Raw genomic sequence first — 26,643 nt, forward strand, 5'->3', positions numbered from 1 at the left:
CGGGGATCGCGCTATCAACGCTATTTGTGTCATACTATCCTTGTTTCACGTTTAATGGACGATGAAGATAGAATGACACAACTAGTGCTAATAGCGTCTCCCTGAACCCAGCCTTTAATGTATTTTTATCACTTTATAAATTAAATTCCCAATTGAAAATGCATTATTGAAAGAAAAATTTGATTTGTTTTACAAACCATGTGTAGATTCAAAAGTTTTTTTTACATCATTGACGTGTGATTGTGTCTGTATTTTTTGCCGCTTGCAATATTCAGTGTTTAGTTTTTATCGCTAAATTTATTTGTTCTTTTCTACTGTTATTTTCCTTATTAATTACAGCTGAATGTAAGAAGTATTCAAATTTCTCACTAATCTCGTTATAGTTGACGTTTATGAAGCGATATAAATTTTAGATATTTAGCTTCCATTCAAACAATTGAAAACGTCAACCGCGATTACTTCTTAAATTTTTCTCTCGGAAGAAACAGCACGGAATATATCTCTTCTAGATGGAGAATGCAAATGCTCTGTCTATTCGACAACAGCACTATCCAATGCCCTTGGGATGCACTTTACCGGACCAGAAAAACGTCCACTTCTCCAGGCGTAGAACTCAATTCGTTCCGTTAGTACGTGGTCAAGGATTTTTTCCGTTTTTTTTATTTACGATCTAAGATAAATGCTTGCAAATGGCAATTAAAACACATTACGTTACATTGGGTAAAGAGTTATTTTTCTACAGATTTATATAACAAGTTTCTATAAATTGTTAAGAAATTACGTACAATCTGTCTAGTTTCTTATTTCTCTTTTCTAAGATAATTTTGTAAAAATTTTAGCATGCGGATACATTTGTTGTATTTATAGTTAACTATGAAATTTACGTATGATAATATTTAGAGAGATGTATACTTATGCTTTTACGCAAAATATAAAATAAGAATTTACATTATTAATTATCCACGTACTTAATGTGTAAATTACGTGGTTATATATACAAACATGTCTTTATGTATAGGTTACAACACTGGTCAAGGTAAACGAACTTTGCTTCGATATATAATTCCTCACTCGAGATACTTCGATTAATCTAATATTAAGTATCGTATGATAAAAAAATTGAAAAGTAGGTCTGTTATGTTTAGCCACAGATAAGGCAAAGATAATTTTAGAACAATCCGTTAAAAATAGAATCAATATTAAAAAAGATAATCTTTTTACATATACAAAATTTTTGTTTACGCACTTCTAATTTTAAATAGTCAGTAGATACACGGTTTCTAAAAAGAAGGCTCAAAAATAAGCCGAAATATGTAAGCGCGTTTATTGAATAAAGAAGTTTCAAGCTTCATAAGTGTATTATTTGCACGACGTTTTCTGCGCCTGACTCCTAACGCCCGTATTCTTTCCAATTCTAAAATCTAAGTACATAGTAAAAATGCGTGCGCGGGCGTATGTGTATGGGAATAGAGGTGAGGATGGAGTGGGGGTGGAATTGGGAGCAAGAGTGGCGAGAGTGGATGGTATATTGTTATCTAAAATCTCTTGATTTATTACAGAAACTTGCTTTTGAGGCATTAATAAAATAAAACTTTAAACGGCTATAACAAAAAAACTAGTCATTTTCAGGCTTTGTGTCTATGGACACTTTTGATTAGTGAGTCAAGAACTATAACATACTAAAATTTCAACCAATTTCACCGAGGGCCAAAATCCCATGATTTTGTGCGGGGTTCTTCTTTAATATAAATATGATTTATACATTTAAATCCAATAAGGAACTACAATGAGCAAGATCAATCATATTAAAGAATTTTACAACAGTTGTAAAGCTGTTTTCTCTGCTGAACGCAATCATTATCATACACATGTACAGTACCGGCAAAAATTATATCACCTTTTGATTTTTGAACATAACTTTTATCAAAGTGAATCGAATGCGTTCAAATTTCATTATACTTTACGTGCAAGGTACAACTGCTACCAAGTGTCTACTGTATAAATTTAAGCGCATTCGATTCACTTTGACAAAAGTTATGTTAAAAAAATCGAAAGGTAATATAATTTTTGCCGGTACTGTATGAGATATATAATTATCTATATCAAACGTAGATTCAATATTTAATAAATGTGTTGACGTTAATACGTAATGGTACGGTGGCTATATCTGAAGACGCTTTTATATAAACAGCGATTATACCATGACTCAGTAAGCGTTACTCGCAGACGTAATCAAGACGTACAGCTACTCAACAAATCGCATATCACACAACTAAAAATGTCCTACGATGAAGATTTCCAAAAATGGACCAAAAAGGTAATGTCAAAAGTCATTGAACGTTTTGAACCAAACATCGATGAAGCTCAGTACGAGATAAGCGAGCCCACCGATATTTTTATGTCCACTATATATTATGTGTGCGTCAAGTTTAAAAATAGACTGACTGATCAGAATGAAGAACATTCTATAATAATAAAAAGACCTAGACAGTTAGAAATCTGGAGACAGATGATGAGCAGCAACTCGCAATTTCACAACGAAATATTGTTTTACCGGATGTGTGCTCGACCGGATGAAAATTTTCCGAGATGTTTCTATGTCGACGAGAAGCCACCTATGGACTCAGTAATTGCTTTGGAGAATGTCAATAAACGAGGGTACTATCCTTATACATACAAGTACAACGTTCCATTAGAATACACATTAGCGGCGATGCGCGAGATAGGACGGTTCCATGGCAAAGGATATGTCATGAAGGAACTACAGAAAGAAAAGTTCTTCGATATTGTGGAACAGTTTCAAACATCTAAGTACGGTAATAGTGAGTTTAAGCTTCTTATCAATTCTCAAGCAACGCGAGCAGTGGAATACCTTCGCAGCCACAACCATGACGCGGCTTTCTGCGACAAAATGGAAGCTTTACTCTCGAATGCATTCGACGAAGTGATGAACAAGACGATTAAACCACTAGAACCTTTGTCCACAATGTGTCACGGCGATTTTACATTGAATAACGTTCTCTTCAAGAAAGAAGATGATGGACAACAACATGCGATGCTGATCGATTTCGCGACATGTAGCTATTCGACTCCCGTCATTGATCTCTCTACGTACATTGGTTTGTGCTGCTGGCATGAAGTGATGAAAGACAAGTTTTTCGATATAATGCGTGTTTATCATGACGCGTTGAAAGAATACCTGATAGAGGCTGGCATTTGGAATGTCGATAAGTACTCGTACGACGTTTTCCTTGACGATTACAAGAGAGGTGGTCTCTTCGGTTTCGTTACTGCATCTTATTTTTTACCAATATTGATGGGATACGTCTCTTTAAATGACCAAGAAATACTAGAAATGGGTATCGTAGAATATTGTAGGAGAGTAAAGCAGGCAGGCGGAGATGAAATGTCTAAGATCTTAGCTGATATATTGTTACATTTGAAGGATCTTGGTTTCTTAAAACACTTTTTATAATCGCATAATGTTGTTTTTATGTTATATTTATGTACGATACACATAGTATCAGCATTAATGCATATAGTATCAATAAAGTAATTATAGAGTATCTAAATAATATACAAAATAAAAAAGTTTGCAAATGTAATTTCAACCGTATACAATGTAAATAAAAAGAAAAATCTGTACAAATATATATAATCTTTGTACGTAAGTATAATGTATAAATAAGAATGTATATTTTCAATTTACATTTTAAAATTTATGTTTCTTATTTCTTTCGCTATTTTCTAATTTAATAATCATATATTTGTTTACTTATTTAATCGTTTTTAATTTCATTATTTATTCTTTTCAATTCTATTCAATTCTATAGATATTTACGGAATAAAAATAAATATAGAATCACGAGGCATTAGGAGTCAGCGCTAGTACTGATTTGCGCAAAAATGTAACAATGATAAAGATATAAATAAAAAACAAAACGTCCAGAATTAATTAAATTTATTTATCCATCGGAACTGATGTAGAGAAATTGAATAGATATATTTAGTAACACTCTATCTAGATGACAACATCAGCAAAAAATCAAGCAACAGAAGTGAGATAATTGCAAATTTGTACATTTCGACTCACGTTCGAGTAATCTTCTTTTTAAATGTAACTTTTGGTACGAATGATCAGTAATTTTTGACACAATGCTGGTTACTAAAAATTTTAATATATAAACATGTACTGCGGATTTTACCTTTATAAATGTCTCGTTTCCGGATCCTTGGATGAGAAATAACGAAGGTTAACCTCGTTCGTCATGATTCCCACTGGATTTATCAACCATGTGTAACTCGTGATCACTGATAGGGTTCTCTCGCCAAGGATTCAACTCAATTTCTGTAATTTTTGTGGATTATTGCTGATGATAACTCGAACGTGAGTTGAAACGTCCAAATAAATCGAAAATTTACACATACAGAAATTGCGCAACGCTTACAACGTTTTACTCTTATTAATCCGTCTCTTTACCTTTTTTAATTTTTCTTTTTACATTTTCGAGAGTGCGTACAATTTTAAATTGTTATTTAAAGTTGTCTTATTTTTTAAATATAAACAAAATTAGAAAATCGTAAAAAGTCATAGGTATTTTGTAAACAGTCGACGTAGTTCTCGCAATTAACAGCTTTCAATGTGCTATACGAATTTTTAAATCTTGTTAATGATAAGAATAAATAATAGTCCTTGTTTCGCGTTATAATTAAGTGTATGCGTGAAGGCACAGTACTTGCGGGGAATGGCACTGCCTCTAAAAAATATAATCCAACTCAATCCATATTTTAGTATTGGGTGGCTCTTGCTTTGCATATACTTTACAATGCAAAACAAGCCACCCAATACGAAAATATGGATTGAGTTAGGTTATATTTTTTGGAGGGCGGCATGTACTGCCTCCACGCATACGTTTTTCAACACGAAACGAAGTTTTCTCCCCATTTTCTCCTTGCCAATGGGTGAACGACTTTTTACACGAAGCGAGGGCCATCCATAGCGGAAAGTATAACATGGTGTGCAGTTGGATAGTGTCTCTTTCTAAATCTCTGCCCTCTCTTTGTGCAAGGAAAGATTCAGTACCAACTTCACGATGCAAAACAGGTCGATATTCATAGTAGTTCTTACATTTAAGACTTTACTGTCTTAAGTACAATCTTAAGATGTCGTAAGTTAATCCGAGGACTATATTAGCATCTTAAGACATTATTTAATGGTTTTAAAATAAGAACGGACTATGAATATCGCCCCGTTTCGCGTTTCGCAGTTGGTAGCCCTTCAACCCTATTGACGACGCGGAGCAAAAGTAGACGTATTTGGCCGAACTGCACACAAATGTAATCTTTCCACCATGGGTCCATGCCACTTCCTCTCCCTGTCTATGAGCATATACGACTTGCCACGCATTCAAAAATATAACTTTCTTATTCGTTTTTGAAATAGACTTTTTTCCCACAAAAACCACAAGCCCCCTCTTAAAACATGCTATATTATACATGTCCTTTTATAACTAGTTTTGTTCATTACTGAAGAAAAAACTGCGGTTTTTGGGAAGCACCGCTTCTCAACATTTATCTTTGTGGCAAATGAATAATCAGTGTGCGCACCACAAGCATATGAGAGAGGTTAGTAACACAGGCCACAGGCCTAACGTAAGAAGAAGAAAAAGAAGAAGAAATTACATAAAGACTAAAAAAATCGCAATCGACAATATAACGTTAAACAAATGTACAATAGTGAGAAAATTGGTTATATTAAAAATACATTAACTGATTCTTCGTTTTCATAACGAGAATAAGTGGTAGTCAATGGCCAATAATAAGGCCGACATTGCCAAAAGAAATGTAGATATAACCAAGGTATGATAATCAGTAAAATAAAAAATTAATCGTGAAATAAAATGCTATAAATAAATAAAACAAATATCAGGGTAATGTATATCAAGATTCGAAAAATTTATATTAACAAGTAAACCAATGGATTCACATGAATTTTCAGCATATTAGAATAATGCGATATGTTACAAAAGAGAGTGCAATTACTTCTCAATCTATCTTTTTCTTCAAAAATCGTCGGAACTGTAGCAGTTGTCTTGCTCGTATAACAGAATAGAAACATTCGAATAGTTCGCAATATGAGGACTAAACATATATCTATACATATAAATCGATACAATGTTGTCAATAAAGGATATACATTAATTTTGGCGTTTATAATTAGAAAGTTCACTGAGAATATCAAAATAAGTACTATTTAATAATTCCATATTTTTATTCATATTTATCCTATTTGTTTGTTCTTTTATTTCGGAAAGCGTCCTTCTTTGGAAATGATTTTTCGAATTTAATATATATGCACCGTCCTAATTAAAAGAATGATTAAGTTTTGTAATGTGTTCCGAAATAACTATGCTTTGAAGGATCTAACTTTATATTGCCACTATATTCTTTAAATCTCGTTCCCAATTTTCTTTTAGTCTGTCCTACATATGAAGTATTACAGTCATTGCACGGAATTTTATAAACATTATTTTTCGCTACTATCACCCTTATGTGCTTTTATTATCTTGTTAAGTTTATTGATAACTCTAAATTCTATCATAAATTCTGATTTATTTATCACTGCTGCCGCTCTTTCTGAGATATTTTTAATATATGGAAACACAATAAAACGTTTCTCACACATTTTTCTTCTTTAATAAGTACATAGTTTCTTTCCTTATATGCATCTACTCTCTAAATCTGAATCAGTGGATCATATAATAGTCACTAGTTATTCAGTGGCATATTTGGCACTGGATAATCAGTGAAGTTAAAAAACTAAAAAAGGAAGAATATTGGAACATTATAGAATTAAAATACTGATATTTGCATGTTAATTTCAATCTTCTGATAAAAGAAGCGCTGATAATGAGTCTCGTAGATTAAACCCTCCAGCTCAGTGAAAAAACGTGTTTACTACATTCACTGAATTTAAGTTAATCATTTGTTTGAATAATCGAGATGATTTACATTCATTCTTTCTTTTACAAACAAATCTTAAATTTTTTCCTTGTTCCGAGGAATTAAGTGCTTGAATTGGTCTTTACTATAAAGTCTCCCACTCTTCGTATCATTTTATTGGACATATCTTATGTATACACAAGACAAACATTAATCATGTTAAAGAAGCAAATGTTATAGAGCCACACAGTATCGTTTGGACAATTCACGAATGTACTTCCTTAGAACATTGCTTTGTTTTGGCACTTAAAATCGATCAAAACAGTTCTCATGTCACAGTATATAAATAAAATGTCGCATGTTGAAGACAAGTGGATAAAAGAAATAACAACAACAATTATTGAGAATCTTGGATCGAACGTTGATGAAGCTCAATATGAAGTTTGCGGATTCACCAACTATATAATGTCTATACAGTACTATTTAAATGTAAAGTTTAAAAACAAGAACAGTCACAGCGAGGAAGTTTCTATAATATTGAAAAGACCAACGCAGAGCGAAAGAAATAGAGTACTGAATCGTACTGATTATCAGTTCCATAATGAGATACTGTTTTATCGGATGTACATTCAGCCCGGTGAACATTTTGCAAAATGCTTTTACGCCAATGAACAACCACCCTTTGATTCGGTAATCGCCTTGGAAAACATCAGCAAACGAGGATACTGTCCTTGTCCATATATGTATGACATTCCTCTGGAATATACATTAGCGGCATTTCGTGAGATGGGACGATTCCACGGTAAAGGATACGTTATGAAGGAGCTGCAGTGCGAAAAGTTTTTCGATATTATGAAACAAATTCAAGAAATTAGATACGATGCGATGTGTGAATGGAAGCATTTCGTCGATGTAAACGCAACACGAGCGGTGGAATATCTTCGCAATCATGGTCACGATGTAACCTTCTGCGATAAAATGGAAGCTTTACTCTCGCAAGCGTTTGACAAAGTGCTGATGAAGATAGTAGAGCCGCGAGAGCCATTGTCCACGTTGTGTCATGGCGATTTTACATTGAGCAATATTCTCTTCAAGACGGAAAACGGTAAACATGACGCAATACTAATCGATTTCGCGCTTTGTAGATACTCGACTCCCGTCATTGATCTTTCCACGTATATTTGTCTGTGCTGCTCGAATGAAATGATAAAAGACAAATTCTTCGAAATAATGCGAGTTTATCACGATGCATTGAAAAAATATCTTCTGGAGGCTGGCGTTTCGAATATCGAGAAATACTCGTATGAGGCTTTGCTGGACGATTACAAGAGAGGTGGTCTCTTTGGTTTCATCATCGCATCCTTCTTTTTACCGATATTAAGAGGGTATTACACTCTAGATCCTGAACAATTAGTATGTTTGACAGTAGGTAAAGGGAATATAAAGCAATACGGCGGAGACGAAATATCCAAGATATTAGCTGACATGTTATTACATTTGATGGATTTTGGTTGTTTAACATATTTTTAATAACAATGCGTTTATTCCGAGATGCGTAGATTATCATTAATCAATAATTATAAACTATGAGTTAAAAAAGATGTATCTTTAATTCACAGCATCTGTATTTCTGCGATTGTTAACTACGTCCCTTTGACCGTTGCCAAGAATTGTGTATGATATGCGCAGAATGCAATGACATCTTATGTATTTTTACGTACAGTAATTTAATTACAAAGTTAATTACAAAGAGGCTGGTCATCTGATTCTGTGATGTCTCTTTCTTACTTAATGTTCCTATACAGCGAATCCACTGCACGCATTGCTTTTACATAAGGTTATACTTATACGTGAACCATAGAAGTTAGCAGTCTAATATATTATATAGATGTTTGTGATTCAGTTACGTGTATATTTAGTATAAGTAAAAATATACTGTTATTAATAGATAAATCGATAGATTTTTAATTAATGGATAAGTTAGAGATATTAAATACTAAAATAGCTGTTTTATTTAAAGTCGTGCAACAAAAAATCTTTCTTTCAAAAAAATATCCAACTTTAAAAAGATAAAAGAAATACAACATTTTTACTTAAAAAGATATAATTTGATTATTAGCATTAATTATAATTCATTGTTTCAGCATATACATATCTATTATCATTACAATAACTGTGTACAATTAAAAAGATCACAGTCTATCAGATCTTAATATACATTATTTTGCATTTATATTTATGAGTGATGTAATTTTTATAAAATCTTTTCAAGGAACAAAATATAAAATATTTCTAAAGAATTTAGTCATATAAATATAACAAAACAACAGAATTGATTTTTCAAAATTCATAAATAACACAATAGGTCTTTGAAAATATTGCTAACATTATAAATGTTTTATAAAATATTAAATATTCGCTAAATTTGTCACGCTTACATTATGTTCTTCGTTAATCTCATGTTACGAACCAAAAAAATCACGTTCTTTTACATTGAGTCATTCAGTTTCTACAGTCATTCGTTACTCTTCGCACGATTCCGTATTTCATCTACTTTCTTCCAGCTTTCTTCGAGTGGCCGCGTATTGTTCGCGAAAGCATCTTTCGTGACCCCGTTTTTTTTTACATCTATTCGAACGCCAAAGAAGAGAGACGGAGATGAACCGTTTAATCCTCCAGAGTGAAGCACATAAAAGACATTAGTCTCTTATTTTAAAGTATTTTATCATTTTCTAAACTCACTTAAAAATAGAATAGAGATAAGCTATTAGATATAATAATACTGACTACCATTTAATAATACCGTTTATAACACTAGAGATAAAATTTTAAAATTAAATAATAATCTGATTGCATCTTATTGTATAACACATTTTTAAGGCGATTTATTGTAAAATATATTATATTCTAAAAATTAATCGCTGAGCATATAACAATAATACTACGGTAATTTTGTCGAATTTTTCGAAAATATTGCAAAATTATATCAGATGTTGTATACCGCCGTAATATTGTATGTTGTATAGAAAAATATTGTGTATATTGTATACAATAATTTTAATCAACCAATTATAGTTATTGATTCTCTAGATATAATTGTGAATTAATTACATACACTGCTTTGTCACGTTGATACGTCACTGCTATCATAGTATTATAAATTTTTAGTATCCCCACTTTTGACGCTATATTTACGATCTTTATAAAGAAAAATTAGCTGCATTTATAATCTCTCTGGAGAATATTATCAGAGTGACAGTATTGTACAAGTTTCAGTATAAGTTTCAAGATAACGAACCCGTCTGTAGAGTGTCTTGCATTTACAGATTCTTAGACTCGTGCATAACGATTTACACGTTGTTACTGCTAATAAAATGTCTCACACTGAAGACGTTAAGAAATGGAATAAAGAGATTATATTAAAAATTATTGAGAATCTTAAAGAAAATATCGACGAAGCTCGGTATGAGATATCCAAACAAACCGGTAATCTTATGTCAACTGTCTATAATATATGCGTGAAGTTTAAGAACAGGACAAAGAATCAGAGTGAAAAATTTTCTATAATACTAAAGAAACCAACACAGTTAGAATTTCTTAGACAGATAATTCGCAGCGACGTTCAGTTTCATAACGAGATTTTATTTTACCGTATGTATGTCCAACCAAATGAAAATTTTGCAAAATGCTTCTACATCGATGAACGACCGCCTGTCGATTCGGTGATCGCTCTGGAGAACGTCAATGAACAAGGATATTATTCTTGTGCGAGTCCATGTAAGTACGACACTCCTTTAGAATATACATTGGCAGCGATGCGCGAGATTGGACGATTCCACGGAAAAGGGTATGTGATGAAGGAATTGCACCGCGAAAAATTTTTCGCTATCGTAGAACAACTTCAAGAAATTAAATATGACAGAATGGTAGATGAAAATCGTATAATCTATCTCAACTTGACCGCAACGCGGGCAGTGGAATATCTCCGCAATCAGGGTTATGACACAGCCTTTTGTGATAAAACGGAAGCCTTACTCTCGAATGCGTTTGATAAAGTGATGATGAAGACGGTGGAATCGCGAGAGCCATTGTCTACGCTGTGCCATGGTGACTTTGTATTGGACAATATTCTTTTCAAGACGGAAAACGATGGACAATATCGAGCAATACTGATCGACTTTGCATTTTTGAGATATACAACGCCCGTCGTTGATCTTTCCACATATTTTTGTCTCTCTTGCTCGAATGAAGTAAGGAAAGATAAGTTCTTCGAGATTATACAAGCCTATCATGATGCACTAAAGGAATATCTCTTAGAGGCTAACATTTGGGACAGCGAAAAATATTCATACGATGCTTTGCTGGATGATTACAAAAGAGGTAGTCTCTTCGGTTTCGTTATTGCATCTTCTTATTTACCAGTATTAATGGGATACCTAAAGAAAGGAAATTTGACATGTATAAATGAGTTTGAAACCGAAGAAACAGCAAGACAAAACAAACAATTAGGAGGAGATAAAATTTCCAAGATATTAGCTGATATGTTGCTACATTTGAAAGATCTTGGTTGTTTAGAATATTTTTCATAAGAGACAATTTTATTTTATAACATACAATAACGTCAGATTATTATAAATTAATAATTGTAAAGAATAAATTGAGTAAATTTAAATATTTGACAAAATATCATAAATACATAACATAGATATGAAAAGCATTTCTGTGTAAATAGATTGTAATTGAATATACTGTAATAAATACACACATCCGTTGTAATATAAATATACTTTTACATTATAATAAATATGTTTTTATATTGTAACACTTATGTCAGATTTAATTAAGCAATTTCAAAGATGAAAAAAAGGTACAGATTTATTATCTATTATGGATCAAAATCTTGTGTACCGTTTGAGATAAGAGTAGAGTATAACTTTGTAGCATATTGACTTTGATAATGAAATGAGACTTATTTAATCTTATAAACCAATCCCTTATTTGGAACAAAAAAGAAATATTATTTTATTTTATTTTGTTTATACATATATACGCACGCACACGCTCACACACACACACATACACATACACTATTTTATATATTTGAGTATAATTTTACTCCCAATACTAGAAATCAACAGAACGAATGAGAGTACGACGTGTTAATCACTATACAAAGTAATAAAGTAAGAAATTTTATTACTCCTTTATTTCATAAGTAGTGATCAACTGTACTTTTCGACACTCTTTAGAGTTCTCTTCAGTAAATACAAAAATTAATGTGTTTCTCCTTTGTATGTCAAACTTGAGTTACCAATAAATTGACAGATTTGACGTGGCAAAAATACCAACAAACAAAGAAACCGTCTTGAGAGAGAGAAACTATGGATTAAATTAAAAACTATATAAGACCGTACTCTCATTCGCCCTGTTGATTTCTACTATCGGTTTTAATTTTTGAGGATCCGAAATAAAATTACATTCAGATTGGTTTAAATTTACTGTTTAAAATAAGTAGTTCGGGATAAAATAGCCGAATATAATTAGCGGATTTAGCGCGGAATATATATATGTCTCGCGGAAATGAAACAACGTGGATAAGGAGCGGGTTAAAATTGGATTCCGCTTATATGTATACGCGACACTCAAAACAGGCGTGATATTGCGGCAGTATCCCGTGCACATTGGTAAAATTATTCTTTCGTCCGTGCAAGTCCGGATCTGCCTTTCAAATAAAGAAGCACCCTCAGAATAACTTTGTCATTTCCATATATTTTTCCAAGCTGGCAGTAGCGTTTATCGCGAAGCTAACTCATGCCCGAGGGGTTCATGCACAGTCAAATTTTCTTCTCTATTAGTATAAAAATGATTAAACTCTCGCGACCCGGAGAGCAGTAAAAGTATTACAAGTTATTTTATGACATAGTAATTATACTGCGCTATTCTGATTTAAAACAATATTTTACGTTACAGAAATAAAAAGTCAATTTTATAGATAGTATTATATTAATCGCTGTTATTTCTACGAGTTGAAAAACATCGCAAACATATAGTTGCGTAATACTCTTAAAAAACAAAACATTCATTTTGCATCTAATTATAGAGAACTATGATTATACATAAAATGTGATGAATCACGTATGTTTCGCAACACTTTGTACGATATACGTATAATCGTAATTAAAAATAATCTTAATATCTCAAAAATATTTATAAAGAAAATTATAACTGTAATAAAAATTACAAATACATGTCTTGTTTAAAAAATAATTTAAAACGGAAATATCTTAAAATTAATATGAGGGTCGTTCGAAAAGTTTTGAGCCTCAATATATGGCATTACTCGTCAAAACCCATTCTGGTACTACAATCGTACATGTTTTGAAAGATACCTGTGAAAATTGTAGTCATTTTGAACGCTTAGTTGTTGTTTGACAGTCATTTGTGCCAGTCCATGTCAATGTTTTTATAAAAATGGGAAAAGTCGAATATCGGCGATCGCCATAACAGAAATTTATAAATTGTGGTTCGAATTGATTGACCATCCACCGTATTCACCAGATCTAGCTCCTAACGACTTTTTCCTATTTCCTAGATTAAAATAAAATCTTAATATAAAATTTGCGTTTTTAATACGTTATATCATTATCTTTATGAATAATTAGCATTGTTGACGCAAAAAATATCAATGCGATATTTTCCTGTCTTTGTGTCAACATCATAAACATATTATTTAAGATAAAACCGAGGATAAAACTAATAGATTTTGTTTGTTCAGTTGTAATCAATAAATTTATTATCTGAGTTAACAATCTTATGTATCTTTTAAGATAAGAGTGTAACTGCGTAACACATATTGACTCTGATAATGAAATGAGACTCGTACAATGCTAATATTCTTGGAATTCCTGCTCTATAAAATCATTTTTCTGTAAATTGTTTTCTTTTTTTTTGGAAAAGTAATGTAAAATACTTAAAGTAGATGAAAGTATACAATAAATAAAGTGAAAAAAAATTAGAGTTTTGGAAAACATAAGATTTTGGAAAAACTACAGAAATCCATTTGGATTTCATACATGTACTCCAAAATCTGTATTGCCTATACAGAAGGACTACTTCCACAGTTTTGATTTAAGGTAAAAAAGTTTTCTTATCTAATTGTGAGTGATAGCATTCACAGCTTATTATCTTTAGACTATACAACAGATTAAACATTCTTTTAACGGTGTGGAAAACACTGATTGCTTTAAGCTTTAAGCGAACAAGGCTGTTACAACAGTTCGAGAAGCCACCAATCGCTAACGTTAGGGCTCTCTTGTCGTCTTCCACATAGTTGTCGAAGCGTCGCCCGGGATAAGTTTGATCGTTAAGGCCAAAGAATGCGACATCGTATACATCGCCTAGCGCGAAACTTTTCGAGGACCGCCTGGAGCGAGTTTAACAATCGTCGAACTCGCCAAATAGATGCGATATCGAGAAAAACAGGTGGAATACGTATTCTGCAATGGAAAGACTTTCTATGAGGAGGGGAAGGAAGAGAAGAAGAGGAAGGGAGGCAGGGGGAGGGGCTGGAACAAGAACGAAGTACGAAACGTGCTGGAACACTTTAATCGGACTGCAGTTACGAGTTCGAGTAGAGCATTGTGCCACCACAGAGTTCCTCGATAGTCTTCTATCGACGGAGCTCGAGGATGAGAAGGTTGCCATTCTGTAACGATTCCGAAGAAAGTGATTCCCGTAAACAATCGTTTGTCACTTCTCTGATATCTTCTTGAAACAAATCAAAAGCTAGTATTTTTCGTTCTCACCAATTATTTAATATCAAAGTTGGTAAAATTGTGGTAAGATAATAACGTACAAAATTTCTATATTCTTATATTTTTCAATATATCTGGACTAATATGTTTCATTATTAAAATTGTTTTCTGTCTGATGCGCGAAACGTGTCTTTAATTCTTAAAATTAACCAGGATATTAATAGTAAATAATAAGAAACATTACCTTATATTAGATTATAAAATCGACTTTCAATTGAGAGAAAAATAACTTATGTAAGCGATGGAAAAATTAATGAAGCTGACTGAGATTTGACTTGAAATTCTTCGTATTCTATATTGCTAGTATCGTATTTAATAATAAACCGTGTGTGTACGTCCACTGTTTCACTCTATACTTCTAATATTTCATCTTGTTTACGTACACATATATATTTAATTGGCCTTATGTAGTTACGTACTCTTACTTAACCTCGTACGGCTTTTTATAACTCTTACGTGTCTAATCATTGAGATCTTTGCAGAGAAGAAAACAAAATAATGGTTAACTTTTTGTATGGCTTTATATATGATAGATTAATTACTGAATACGATGTGTTTTTACGCGATTGAACATATTTATATTTATATCAAAAGAACAAACATTCTTATTCAGTATCAATAACATAAATGTATGTCCTTATTCAGAGAATTTTCACCTGAATGATTTTATCTCGGAATATCGACCAAACCAAAATATTTATATAGGTTGATATTATCGATCCCTATTAATACAAAACAACTTCAAGAGAGATTGGATATTTCAACAATATTGAATACTGACCCATTTTGGCAATCCAAAACAAATAAGGAATAAAATAAGAAAATTTGATAAATTATAAATAAATTCATTTCATATATATCGCATAGATACAGACGTGCTGTGAGAATTATTTTAGAATTTGATATAAATAAAGGTATAGATAAATTAGCACATTTCGGATACATTGTTATGACTTGTTTGTTGTTATTCCTTTTGGAATGATTAAATATGTAATATTTCGAATCAACCAGCGTTAAATTTAAATGTTAATTTGAATAAATAGATAAGTAGATACGCGCACATTTATTTAAGGTTCCAATAAATTATTCGGAATACGGATATTCTCGACAAATACATCCACGTGAGAGCGACAGAAACTATTCGATTCGTTCCGATAATCAAGCGAGTAGTCAAGCAGGATGAATAAATCCATCCCACCATCCGCATTCCGATAGGAGTATCTCGCGGGAATACTGGGGCGGTTTACCTTCGGTTCTCGTATTTGTCTCGCGAAGGAGGTACTTCCCACTGCTTACAACGACCTAACAGTTGCTTCAATCATTCGTCGAGCTATTTCAATCACTTGGAACATTTCGCTATGATTTCCTTGTATAATGACATCGTTTATCTTTTATTCATACGATCGATTTTTATCAACGATTCTTCGAATATACGATCTACACTTTCAAAAGATTAAGATTTCGAAAAGAACCGCGGATTTTTCCGATGCGAATTTTGCCCCGATAAGTGATTTTCTTCGGAACATCGTAGCGATTTCCTTACGCAACATCCTTACGTAAAGATGACGACTGGCACTCTGGACTTTGCATTTATTCGCGGATGTTGTCGTTTTAATTTCTGGTCACATATACATCCGTGTGTATGTAGATATCTGATATTCTCAGATCTTGAATGATATAATCGACAAGGACACCTAAACCAACGGAAAGGATGGGAAGATAGAGAGAAGATTATATATAGGAAAATAGTAAGGAGACGATAGTAAGGAGGCGAAGGAAAGAGAAGGTAGACAAGTGCGAATAGAATCTTGAGCGGAGTACCGAACGAACGCGAACGTCGCGTCGGGAGGATATGGCGAGCGTGAGGGCGAGAAGTATGCAAATGCGAGAGTACATTTATCTCGGCACCACGCCCATGTATTTCCTGGGAGCTTCCGGACGCATTGTCGGGGACGAATCGAATACCCGCACCCCCCCTGCCGTCGGCAAACACACGCGCAAGCAAATACACGCTCACTCATACGCGTACGCGTACGATAGTCTGTACGCGTATGTGCCACCGGTCCGATACTCCGGAGATTTACGAGCAAACTAGCCTGGTCCCCCAGGCTAATAGACCGGCAAGTTATGGGCCAATTCAATTTAATTTCGAAAATAAACAACCACCATTGGCGACGTCGGTCAATTTATTCCGAGGTCTCGCGAACCGGCCGCGATGCGGCTGTGCTCGGACATCGCCCGGGTGTGGGCGTCGCATGTATAGTCGGAAAGTTTCCCGGTCACCCACTTCATCATACAGCCAACATTAAGCTTACTGAGAACCCTCATAAGCTGGTACGTCAAGTTCCGTCCAGATTTTCGCCGCGATAATAAGGGACTTAATTGAAGCATCGTCTAAAACAACATTGTAAATACCGTTTCGCGAATTTCTGTGTTGCGATATGCAATATTTATTTATAAAGCAGACGATGTTGGTGTAAGATGTATGAGAATTATAAATTTAATTTCATGTAAACCGAAATATTTGACTTGAATATCGACAAAACAACATGTATGCGTGGAAAATTATAAAATACGTTTCAGCTTACATTGCATAAAAGTAATAAAAAAAAGTATTTGTGAATACATAAATGTAATATTAATCGAATTTTACGTCGTAATCCTTGAACTACTTCCCGTAGTAAATAGATAACTACGTTATTCTTTCACGTTTAACTTTTAAATCTTGCATAAAACAACGTGATATTTTTTTTACGTAATACAAGCACGATGAAAAATTTATTATTTACGAAGACAATGTCATCAGTAATTTTCCGAATATAGTAATTAACTACAGTAATTTTCCGAATATAGTAATTAACATAGTAGTAATTAAGATGGTTGTAAATTTCAGAAAAAATAGCAAACTATGTAATACGATTGATTCCGTAATGTTTGTATCGAATAAAGACAAATGAAAGAAAAAGGTAACGAATTCGGACACGCTCTTGTTACCAAGAAGCAGCCAAGTTTAATGAATTATCGTACTTAATTCCTTGCAACGACAAGAAATCGATGCACGTTAAATTACGGAGTGGTAATAAAGCCGCGCGGGGTAGTAAAGCCGGCATGGCTCATTAAATTCTCTCGATAGTTTTCCCGACTCGATTTATCGATGCACGCGCGGCTTCGTACTCTACATTCTCTCCTAAAGTACTACCTAAGAATACGCATCCTACTGCTACAATAATAAAGTTGTACGCCGTACTTTATCATCATGAACTGGAATAAACGGCAATTGATGATCATATTAAAAATAACGTAATAAAAAGATAATTAATAAGATCAAATATTTTTCTTTGATTTTTTTATGCCTTAAATTCATTTGCCGACAAAAATTAAGAAGAAGAAATTTAATTACTTATAAATTGTTTAATATATCTTTTTTATTATAAAATTCTGTACATATTAGACTTCTGATTATGCACTTCTCATTAAATAACACCTTTTATACAAATAAAACATATTTAATAATTTATGAGCAACATAGTAATTTAAAAAAAAATTTTGAAAAAACCATTTTTTTCCTATTTTTCCATTAATTTTCTCGGTTCCTTTCTCAAGGATAAAAAAAATTTGTCGAAAAAATTTATGTGTGTTCGTAAAATCTGCCATATTTGCTTCTTTCTGAAAAGAAAATAATTTTAGTTTTCTTTCTGCAATTTGAAGAAAACGGCTTTTTTAAAAACTATTATAAGTAATATTTCTTTAATAATTTATGAATACTGGTTCTTAACTTTTGTGGTAAGAGCAATTATTTTCCTCCAGCAATAATCCCTCCTTTTTTCTCAAAGAATATCACAACGCCGCATAATGGAATTAACGTGACAATTAAAAGATATCCTGCATACGCACTGTCGCTCCATATACGAGCCATTGCTACTTCGGTAACCACATGATTTAGCCGGTCAAATGATGAATCTACCGCACCACAACCGCTAAATTACGATGCAAATTGTACGGATTCCATGCGTCATTTTCACGCGAGTTGCATTGCAGCGCAACTTTCTCGCAAGTGAAATTGGAAAACTGCAACGTGAATTATACGTTAATTGCATGTGACTCTCTGTGAAGTTTGCATACTGATATCGTCCGCAAAATCGCAAACTTTTACATGATAACACTCATACGATTGAGAGCCGAATGAAATACTATTAAAAAATTCACACTCTACATCGCGAAAAAGATTATAATGCAAGACAGCCTGTTAATATCGTCCGTATATTTTACAAAGAAGAAAGATAAAGAACGATCTTTCAGCGTTTGTTTGATTAATGGCAATTTTCTCATTATCAGCCCGGAGTGTCCGTTCGATCAAGTACTTCAAGTGGATTACGCTTCGTACACAAACTCGGTTTCTTTCTTTTGTCACTTTGGGGCAAACAGCGGCGCCGGTCCATTATTGGATGCCGATATTCATCGTACCTGACCTGTCGATAGATTCACGAGCATCTGCTATCTTGGCCCAGCACGTACCATATTCCCCCGTAATCGCGCTGTTACAGCGGCTGTGTTGATCGTCATACGTGTAATTGGGTCTCTAAGACTATGTATCGGGATACAGTTCTGTTCTGTCCGATTTCGTATCTGCTGACATCGTAAATATGCAGTTTCCATGCAAATACGCGTTGACATGAGCGCGACTGTTGCCGTAAATACATCAAATAATAACAGATATATTTTCGAAATAATCTACAGATACGGACGACGTTCGTTGTAAAAATAAATTTCTCGTTAGTACGATTGAATATTTATCAATGTTAAAATGATATCAATATCAAAGATAAATGGCAGTAATAATATAAAATATGAATTATGAAATTAGTTTAACTTTCTTAAACACTGTGTAAAGCTATTTGCGGCATACATCGTTCAAACGGGCCAATCAGAGAGAAAGAAAGGGAGAGAGAGGGAGGGGGGGAGGAACTCTCGGACTGCATCTTTCGCGCATTTTCTTTAATAAAAGACAGTCAAGATGCGAATTCTTCTGCGAGCGGGGTCAAAGAACGAGGTAGACGAATTCAAGGCATTCATGCGAAAATATAGTTCGTGAACTAGTGGATTGCATCGGTAAAAGGAATAAAACGCAATCAATCAACTTTTCTATAAATCGTTCAAGTTGGGCAATATAATATCAGATGTAAATAAAAGCGTTGCTCGTGTTCATTGTTAATCATGATTTGTCGGAATTTGTCTGATTGATAAATCTTATTCCGCTCAATATCCATCAATGGATTTATAATATAAAAGTATATACTTAAAACGAATAACATTCCAGATATTAAATATTTACTAGCAAAAATTATAAGTATTTATCTATTTAAAAAAATATACGCAGTTCTTAGCTTCGGTAAAAAGTTTTTCTTTGAATCAATTTAATTAATTTGCGATTATGATGCAAAATCAAATTAAATGGTTTACAAGAAATGCGTCTCTTTCGTATTTATTTGATATTTAAGACAGAAGACAAGTGAAGACGTTCAGCGAAAAGTGTAGACGGAGAAGTTAAAGAAAAAGGAAGCCTCTGTGCGCGATCAGATTACCATATATCCAATTACATCCCTTTCGACAGACGCCAAAACGCTAACAAGTGCAAACTATGGCTTCGTACTACATTTATTTCCAGTCCCGGTCACAAGTAAAAATGCCAAAGGCAAAAATAAAATGTTCTCCCATATGTTCACTAATTTTCCAATTAACGTATCGATTGAAAATATAAATTTGTACCTCTGTGTATAAAATTATTACAGTCTCTGGCTACATAAATTTTACAATTCAATGTGCATTTTCGTAGTATTCGCGCTTATATGAAACATCATCTATTATTATACACAGCAATTAATAATTTTTATTTATTTAATAGATGGATATATATTTTTTTAATTGACGTGCGTACGTATTCAGCATTGCCTCACGGTTAAAATAAAATACAAAAGGATCGCACAAATACAAAAACACAAATATAGGTGTACAGTTTCTTTAATTAATTATCAATATTACTATCTGTTGCTCGACATGAACATTGCGTATAACATTCAAATATTATCTAACGATTCGCACGTTGATTTTCCGCTATTTGAGGATATACGCTGCATTAATGTAATCTAAATGATAAATGAGAGATGCAGGAGTAAGGTACCGCGAAACCTATACTAACAAAATTATTTCCTCGATATTCAATTGTGAATTCGATGAGAGATTTACGTTGCCGTCTCGAGAGCTTACTGAAACCAAAACTTAATTTACAGCTCATTCGAACGATCGAGATAATAAACATCAAATATCGAAGAAAAGTCGCGAAAGATAGTCGTGATTTGATTAAATTCTCATTAAAAATGGATTCAGATGTAACTCAAGGAGTTCATCGTGTGGATCATGCGAGTGAAATTCTCTGGAAAACGTCACGTTGCAACGTGGCGGAAAATTTGATTTTGCTAATGGGATCTTTCATCCCAGGCGGCGTTACATCCCGCAGAAAATACTTGGCGGAGTAAAATCGTGTAGTTTCGAACAATCTCGACATTAATTCTACCTGCGCCGGCGGCCGGGCTCTCTCTCTCTCTCTCTCTCTCTCTCTCTCTCTCTCTCTCTCTCTCCCCCTCCCCTCCCCTCTCCCTCTGCCGCACGTTTATATTATAGAAATATTTTCTATAAAGCGCGTTCCCCGGCACAATGGCAGCCATACTGGAAGTGAAAATACTTCGTCTTGTTTTCAAAGGGACTTAATATTTATCATAGCGAACGCTTAAAAGACTGTTGCCGACAGGTCGCATAATTTAAGTGTTCTCTCCACTCACGCTATTTTGCATGCTGTCTCGTCCAAGTGTGCAGCGCATAGTTTCATATCGAAGGCGGTGCTCTCTCGCTCGCGGCCGGAATCGATAGTTTTTGCGAATGCTGGAAATGCATATTCGCGACTATCGCCCATCCGATCGCAACCGGTCTATTTAAAGGGTTCATTCCCTTTCGTCATATATACAAGAAAGAGTTAACGCGGTATAATATCATTTTGTTCTATCTCGTAGTTTATTATTTCTACAAGAATATAAAATGGAGAATAATAAATGACGAAATTGTTATCTATATACTACCTATTTTATAAAAAAACCTGTTTTTCTTTTTCCGGTGAATTTTATTTATATTGTTGCATTTGTTTTGTATTTTTTGTTTTCAAACAATACGCAAGTGTTTTATTAGTATACAAGTTTTTTTTTTATTTACTATTTAAAATGTTTTGTTGTATAATTTTTTGTAATCCAATCCACAACTACCAATTTCTCTATTGAATAACGATATCGTTTCATGTCCGAATGATAACGTTAATATTTGCGCTAATATTTTCCTGTGATTTTCATATTATTTGCAAACACTTTTTTTCAGCTGCCGTGAGAACACTGGATCGTTGATGTGAAAAAATAACATTCCGCGCTATGCACGCTATAGTTCTGTGTAATCACGCTTATTGTTACGACAGACCGATTTATTTTCCCGTATACCGCGTATGTACTTTTCTATAGAGCAAAAACGTCCGCGAATCTAATTAATAAAACAAATGCGCCTTTTATGTCCTCTGTACATCTATCTATCGCGCGGAGAATTAATCCTCGTACGAAACTCGTCGCGAAAATTAAAAATACACTTTTCCTCATCGCGATCCGTCTCGCTAATAAATTACGCGTCTCATTAACCGGCACGGTCGCTCAACTAATCGATTGTGAAAAACTGATAACTATGCAAAATCTGTACAGATAAATTAACTTTCACGAAAGATGTCTCAATTTGAGCATCACATGATGTAAGGATGAAAGTGCTCTATTCTTGGCGCTAAGGAACTTCCTTGTGTGTCTACCACATTATTTGATTTAATTTACTTAAACCTTTTAGAACTCTGAAGATTGTTCTGTCATGTCGCACGATGGCCTTTCATAGCTTGCGGTTCTTTTTACCTGCGTTTGCGGACAGCGAGTATGTTGAAACTCGCGTGTCTCGCGTGGTACACTTAAACGGCTTTTTAACATTCGTCGCGTGTACACTTTTGCGTTTGTGTGAATGTAGGGGCAGTGCTCCATGCAAAAAAATACACACGTACTCTTGACTAACTATACGTAAGTCAGAAAGCTTTATAGAACTGCACGATACATACGTATATGTATACATAGTGTCGTAGATTATCTGTACTCTCTTCTATGTGCGAATTTTTTGAACAAGTTGACTTTCTTGTAACAAAAATATCGAGGTATATAGAGAGCTCTACATCGTAAACAACTGATAATTCAAAAATAAATGCATATATAAAAAAATTGCGGATAAATTAAAAAATCTTATTATTTCTCTCTCTCCTCCTATATTTCTATGTATTTAATTTTAAATCAGATCCCTTGTAAATTACCTTAAGATAAACCTTTTGTAGATAACACATCAAAGTCATTGTTCGGTGACATATCTCGAATTTATAATAGTGAGCTAATCATAAAGCGTGGTTAAACTATAAAACACTATATAATCTTGTCACGTAAATACGTAAATTTATTGCACAGCTACGATAAATTTATTGTACAGCTGCGAAAAAAAAGACAAAACTATATAGATGTAAAAAGATTTTAGTACAGTAAAAGTAAAAAAGTAAAAGATTAGGATTTAATTAAATTTGGTTTAACCGAATAACATAACTATCTAACATAAATTCATATTAAATATTGTATTTAGAGAAACAAATAATTTACTTTAATGTAATTTTGCAATATAAATCTAACTATTGATGTATATGAATGGCCGTTTAACGTAACGAAATTCTGAATCACAATTTGTTTAGATGCTAAAGAAACAATAGGAGTGACGTATCGAATTTATGAAAATTTCATCAATAACGCTTTCGAAGAAAAACTTGTTATCATATTCATTATCGACAGAAGTTTTCACTCCCATGCAAAAATTGCGTCCGCATAAGCTCTCGTTCAAGTACAGGAATATTAATGTACTTACATTGTGAGTATGAGTACAAAGAGGACATCGGTGCGCGATAAGCGACGGATCGATAGGGCTGGGAACAAGTCGTTCGTATGATAAAGTACTAAATTGCAACCGCGGCAATATTTCATAACGTATCCACGCCGGTCATTATCGCGCTCTACGGATTGTATATGTGTGCGAAATTTCCGAATCAATTAAGTGCACTCCGTGAAAATCATGGAAAGTCGTGCGAAAAATAGATCTCGTTCATGGAAAATAATATCGCTGGCGAGCTGTTGACGAAAAAACATCGCGTGATAATGTTCCACTTGTGATTATGCGGAATTTCCCTTTATAAGAGATCGTTTGTACATATTTTCAACTGGTGATATAATTTTGCATTTGCACGCTTATATCGGAGTAGGAAAGAGAGAGAGAGAGAGAGAAGAAAAACGTAAACCGAGCATCAAAAGCGCATAATTTCGGCTTAGCACGGACGCCACTTGAAAGAGCTCTCGCTTCGTTATTGGCAATAAACCTCAACCTGTTCTTTGCATGTACATGATTTCGCACGCGCACGCGCGGCCTCTCCTATGTTAGCTGTGCAATTCGTGCGGCATCGAACGGAGGTGCATTTAACTCTCCCGCACGTGTGCAAGCTCACCAGCGCCATTGAGATAAAACGCGCAGTAAATAAACAAGGCCGCCCGCGCGCTATTATTTGCAACAAGAAATATCGAATCAGTGATGGGAAAGCTAACCGGACATGCATTCTCGTACATGTGTTTAAATGATGCGAATATATAGATAGCAACAAGATAATGCGTACACATGATTGTCATACACGCCTGACATCCAATTAAGTTTCAGCTTATAAGTGTCATTATATTCATGTTAAGCATTCGCGAGTCATTGTCGCATGTTATTTATTTGTATTTATTCACAATCGTTTACTTGATCTAAACCCGGCTTTAGCATACGTCACATAAAAAAAATTCTTGTGCCTATCGTTCTCCTCTTTATTTTAGTACAATTGTTTATGTAATCGTCGCATAAAAATTTTAATTTAAGACCGACATTTTTGAGATAACATTTTTTTAAGTTTTATCATGGTAATAAATATACGAGTACAATTTAAAACAATAATATAATATTATATCGAGTTGAATAATAAGTTTATTACAGCGTCAGAGTATGATTACATTTCCTCGTTATGGATTGGAATAATGATAATTTGCTGTCGGACTATCGAAAGTACATTTATCGAATCCCAATTGAATTTGGTTATTATTAAATTAAAATAATTATAATTTGTTGTTGGGCTATTCGAAATACATTTATCGAATCAAATTGAATTCAATTGCTGTTAAATTAATATGAGATGCACAAAATATAAAGAGAGATAATAACTAAGATAGAATTTTTGTAAAAATCTGACTTTTTTGTCTTTTCAATCATCTTTCACGAAATTGTCTTCGATAGGAAGTTTCGTGATTTAAACAATGAAAGGAGATATCTCACGGAACGAACTAGGAATCGGGGATTAAAGAGTTCCATCGTACCACAGGACGAGATGTCAGATCGTGGACGGCGGTAGGAAATCGTCCAAGTTTCCAGGTCAATAGGGCGTACCAAGGAGGGGCGACTCAAGAGGGCCGGTCAGGAAATGCAAAGAGTGCAAGGAAGAAAAAGAAGAGGTGCGGACGAAGAGGAAACCGAGATCGGCATGAAGGAGTGGCAGAGTTTCTCTCTTGAGAGAGAGAGAGAGAGAGAGAGAGAGAGAGAGAGAAGGGAAAAGGAGAGACGAAGAGAATGGAGGAACAATTGAATCAGCGAAATCAAGCTCCCGTGATCGAAAGGGCTGGTACGCGCTCGAGCGCAATCACGACCACTCGCGAATTTAAATGCCACCTCGTACAAGTCAACGTGCTCGACCACGCGGCCACCAGAGACTGGAAAGGGATGGGAAATTTAACGGATGTATGTGTGATACGACGCGCTGCATCTCCGGCGAACAAAGTGCATCGCCAATTGCCATCTCCGGAGATGCATATCCGCTCGAGTTCGCCGCTGGCTCGTCCGGCGTTCTACGCGAGAGCTATCAAGATCTAAATTATACAAATAGATCCGTTTTTCCGACGATTTATTTTTATTTTCCTTCCGATGAAATTAATTATACGTATAATCGTGAATATGAGAGAATTAGAAATCAAATACGCATCGAAATATAAATTTAGTAACGTTAATATATTTTGTGTAACAGCAGGCACACTTAGATTAAATTCGACGTTAGGTACTCAATATCGTTAACCTGCTGTGCCTGCAATGCAAATCGTGATTCGTGCCTTAATATAATTTGCATTTCAGCGGTCAATTTGGACAGGCGTGACGTTACGTTATTTTCCAAAGTATCGTAAACGCAAAGTTTCTCTCGTGCGTTTTCTCACATTTTATTTACAGTTTACATGTAATTGACGTATCGTAAAATGTAATATCGTGCAAAGGATTTTTTTTCTTTTTTTTTTTAAAATATGAAATAATTATAAAGAAAGAAATATATCGCGTGTTTCATAACTACTTAGCAATTATACTAAATAAAACATCGTCGAACATTGTAATCACGTACGATTAATATAATCTTCAAAGGTGCGTGATGTACAATAATTGCAGTTGTAACCGTAATCGTAAGAATTTTGAGAGTCACGGCTTAACGAGCGCGATCTCTAAAAATATCCGGCTTTAGTCTTTACGATTCTTACGCGTCATTTATACGAACTTAGTTTCCAGTGAAAATAATCCGTTTATTTCTATCGGATAGCAGTTGACTGACGATCGTCGATCGATTCGGTCATCCGAATTAAAGACGTATCAAGAGCCAAATATAACTCTAATATTTACC

General features: G+C 34.0%; 4 protein-coding genes across 13 annotated transcripts in view; 3 read left to right on the top strand and 1 right to left on the bottom strand.

Annotated features, from left to right (window-relative positions):
* LOC108769422 (tyrosine-protein phosphatase Lar-like) overlaps positions 1-26,643 on the bottom strand; it is a 328,651-nt gene that overhangs the window by 134,280 nt on the left and 167,728 nt on the right. Inside the window, exon 1 of one of the 10 annotated variants that reach the window (XM_018520404.1) lies at positions 23,778-23,798. The exons of 8 other annotated variants lie outside the window; for them this stretch is intronic. The gene's annotated coding sequence lies outside the window, so the exon portion shown is untranslated. Of the gene's footprint in view, positions 1-16,003; positions 16,207-23,777; positions 23,799-26,643 lie in introns of those variants that run through there. One more of the 10 variants, XM_018520406.1, reaches the window with a different exon arrangement.
* LOC108769421 (uncharacterized) lies at positions 2,205-3,524 on the top strand. Its single transcript, XM_018520395.1, has one exon. It carries the CDS (start codon positions 2,279-2,281, stop codon positions 3,473-3,475), a length of 1,197 nt encoding a protein of 398 aa, XP_018375897.1. The 5' UTR covers positions 2,205-2,278; the 3' UTR covers positions 3,476-3,524.
* LOC108769420 (uncharacterized) lies at positions 7,188-8,486 on the top strand. Its single transcript, XM_018520394.1, has one exon. It carries the CDS (start codon positions 7,273-7,275, stop codon positions 8,470-8,472), a length of 1,200 nt encoding a protein of 399 aa, XP_018375896.1. The 5' UTR covers positions 7,188-7,272; the 3' UTR covers positions 8,473-8,486.
* On the top strand, positions 10,233-11,561 carry LOC108769419 (uncharacterized). Its single transcript, XM_018520393.1, has one exon. It carries the CDS (start codon positions 10,317-10,319, stop codon positions 11,529-11,531), a length of 1,215 nt encoding a protein of 404 aa, XP_018375895.1. The 5' UTR covers positions 10,233-10,316; the 3' UTR covers positions 11,532-11,561.

This window comes from Trachymyrmex cornetzi, unplaced genomic scaffold, assembly GCF_001594075.2.
Source record: "Trachymyrmex cornetzi isolate Tcor2-1 unplaced genomic scaffold, Tcor1.1 scaffold90, whole genome shotgun sequence".
In the NCBI taxonomy this organism is placed as follows: domain Eukaryota; kingdom Metazoa; phylum Arthropoda; class Insecta; order Hymenoptera; family Formicidae; genus Trachymyrmex; species Trachymyrmex cornetzi.

Bases quoted from the DNA above. Each gene is read 5' to 3' on its own strand.
- LOC108769421 (XM_018520395.1), top strand. From the start codon at position 2,279: ATGTCCTACGATGAAGATTTCCAAAAATGGACCAAAAAGGTAATGTCA.
- LOC108769420 (XM_018520394.1), top strand. From the start codon at position 7,273: ATGTCACAGTATATAAATAAAATGTCGCATGTTGAAGACAAGTGGATA.
- LOC108769419 (XM_018520393.1), top strand. From the start codon at position 10,317: ATGTCTCACACTGAAGACGTTAAGAAATGGAATAAAGAGATTATATTA.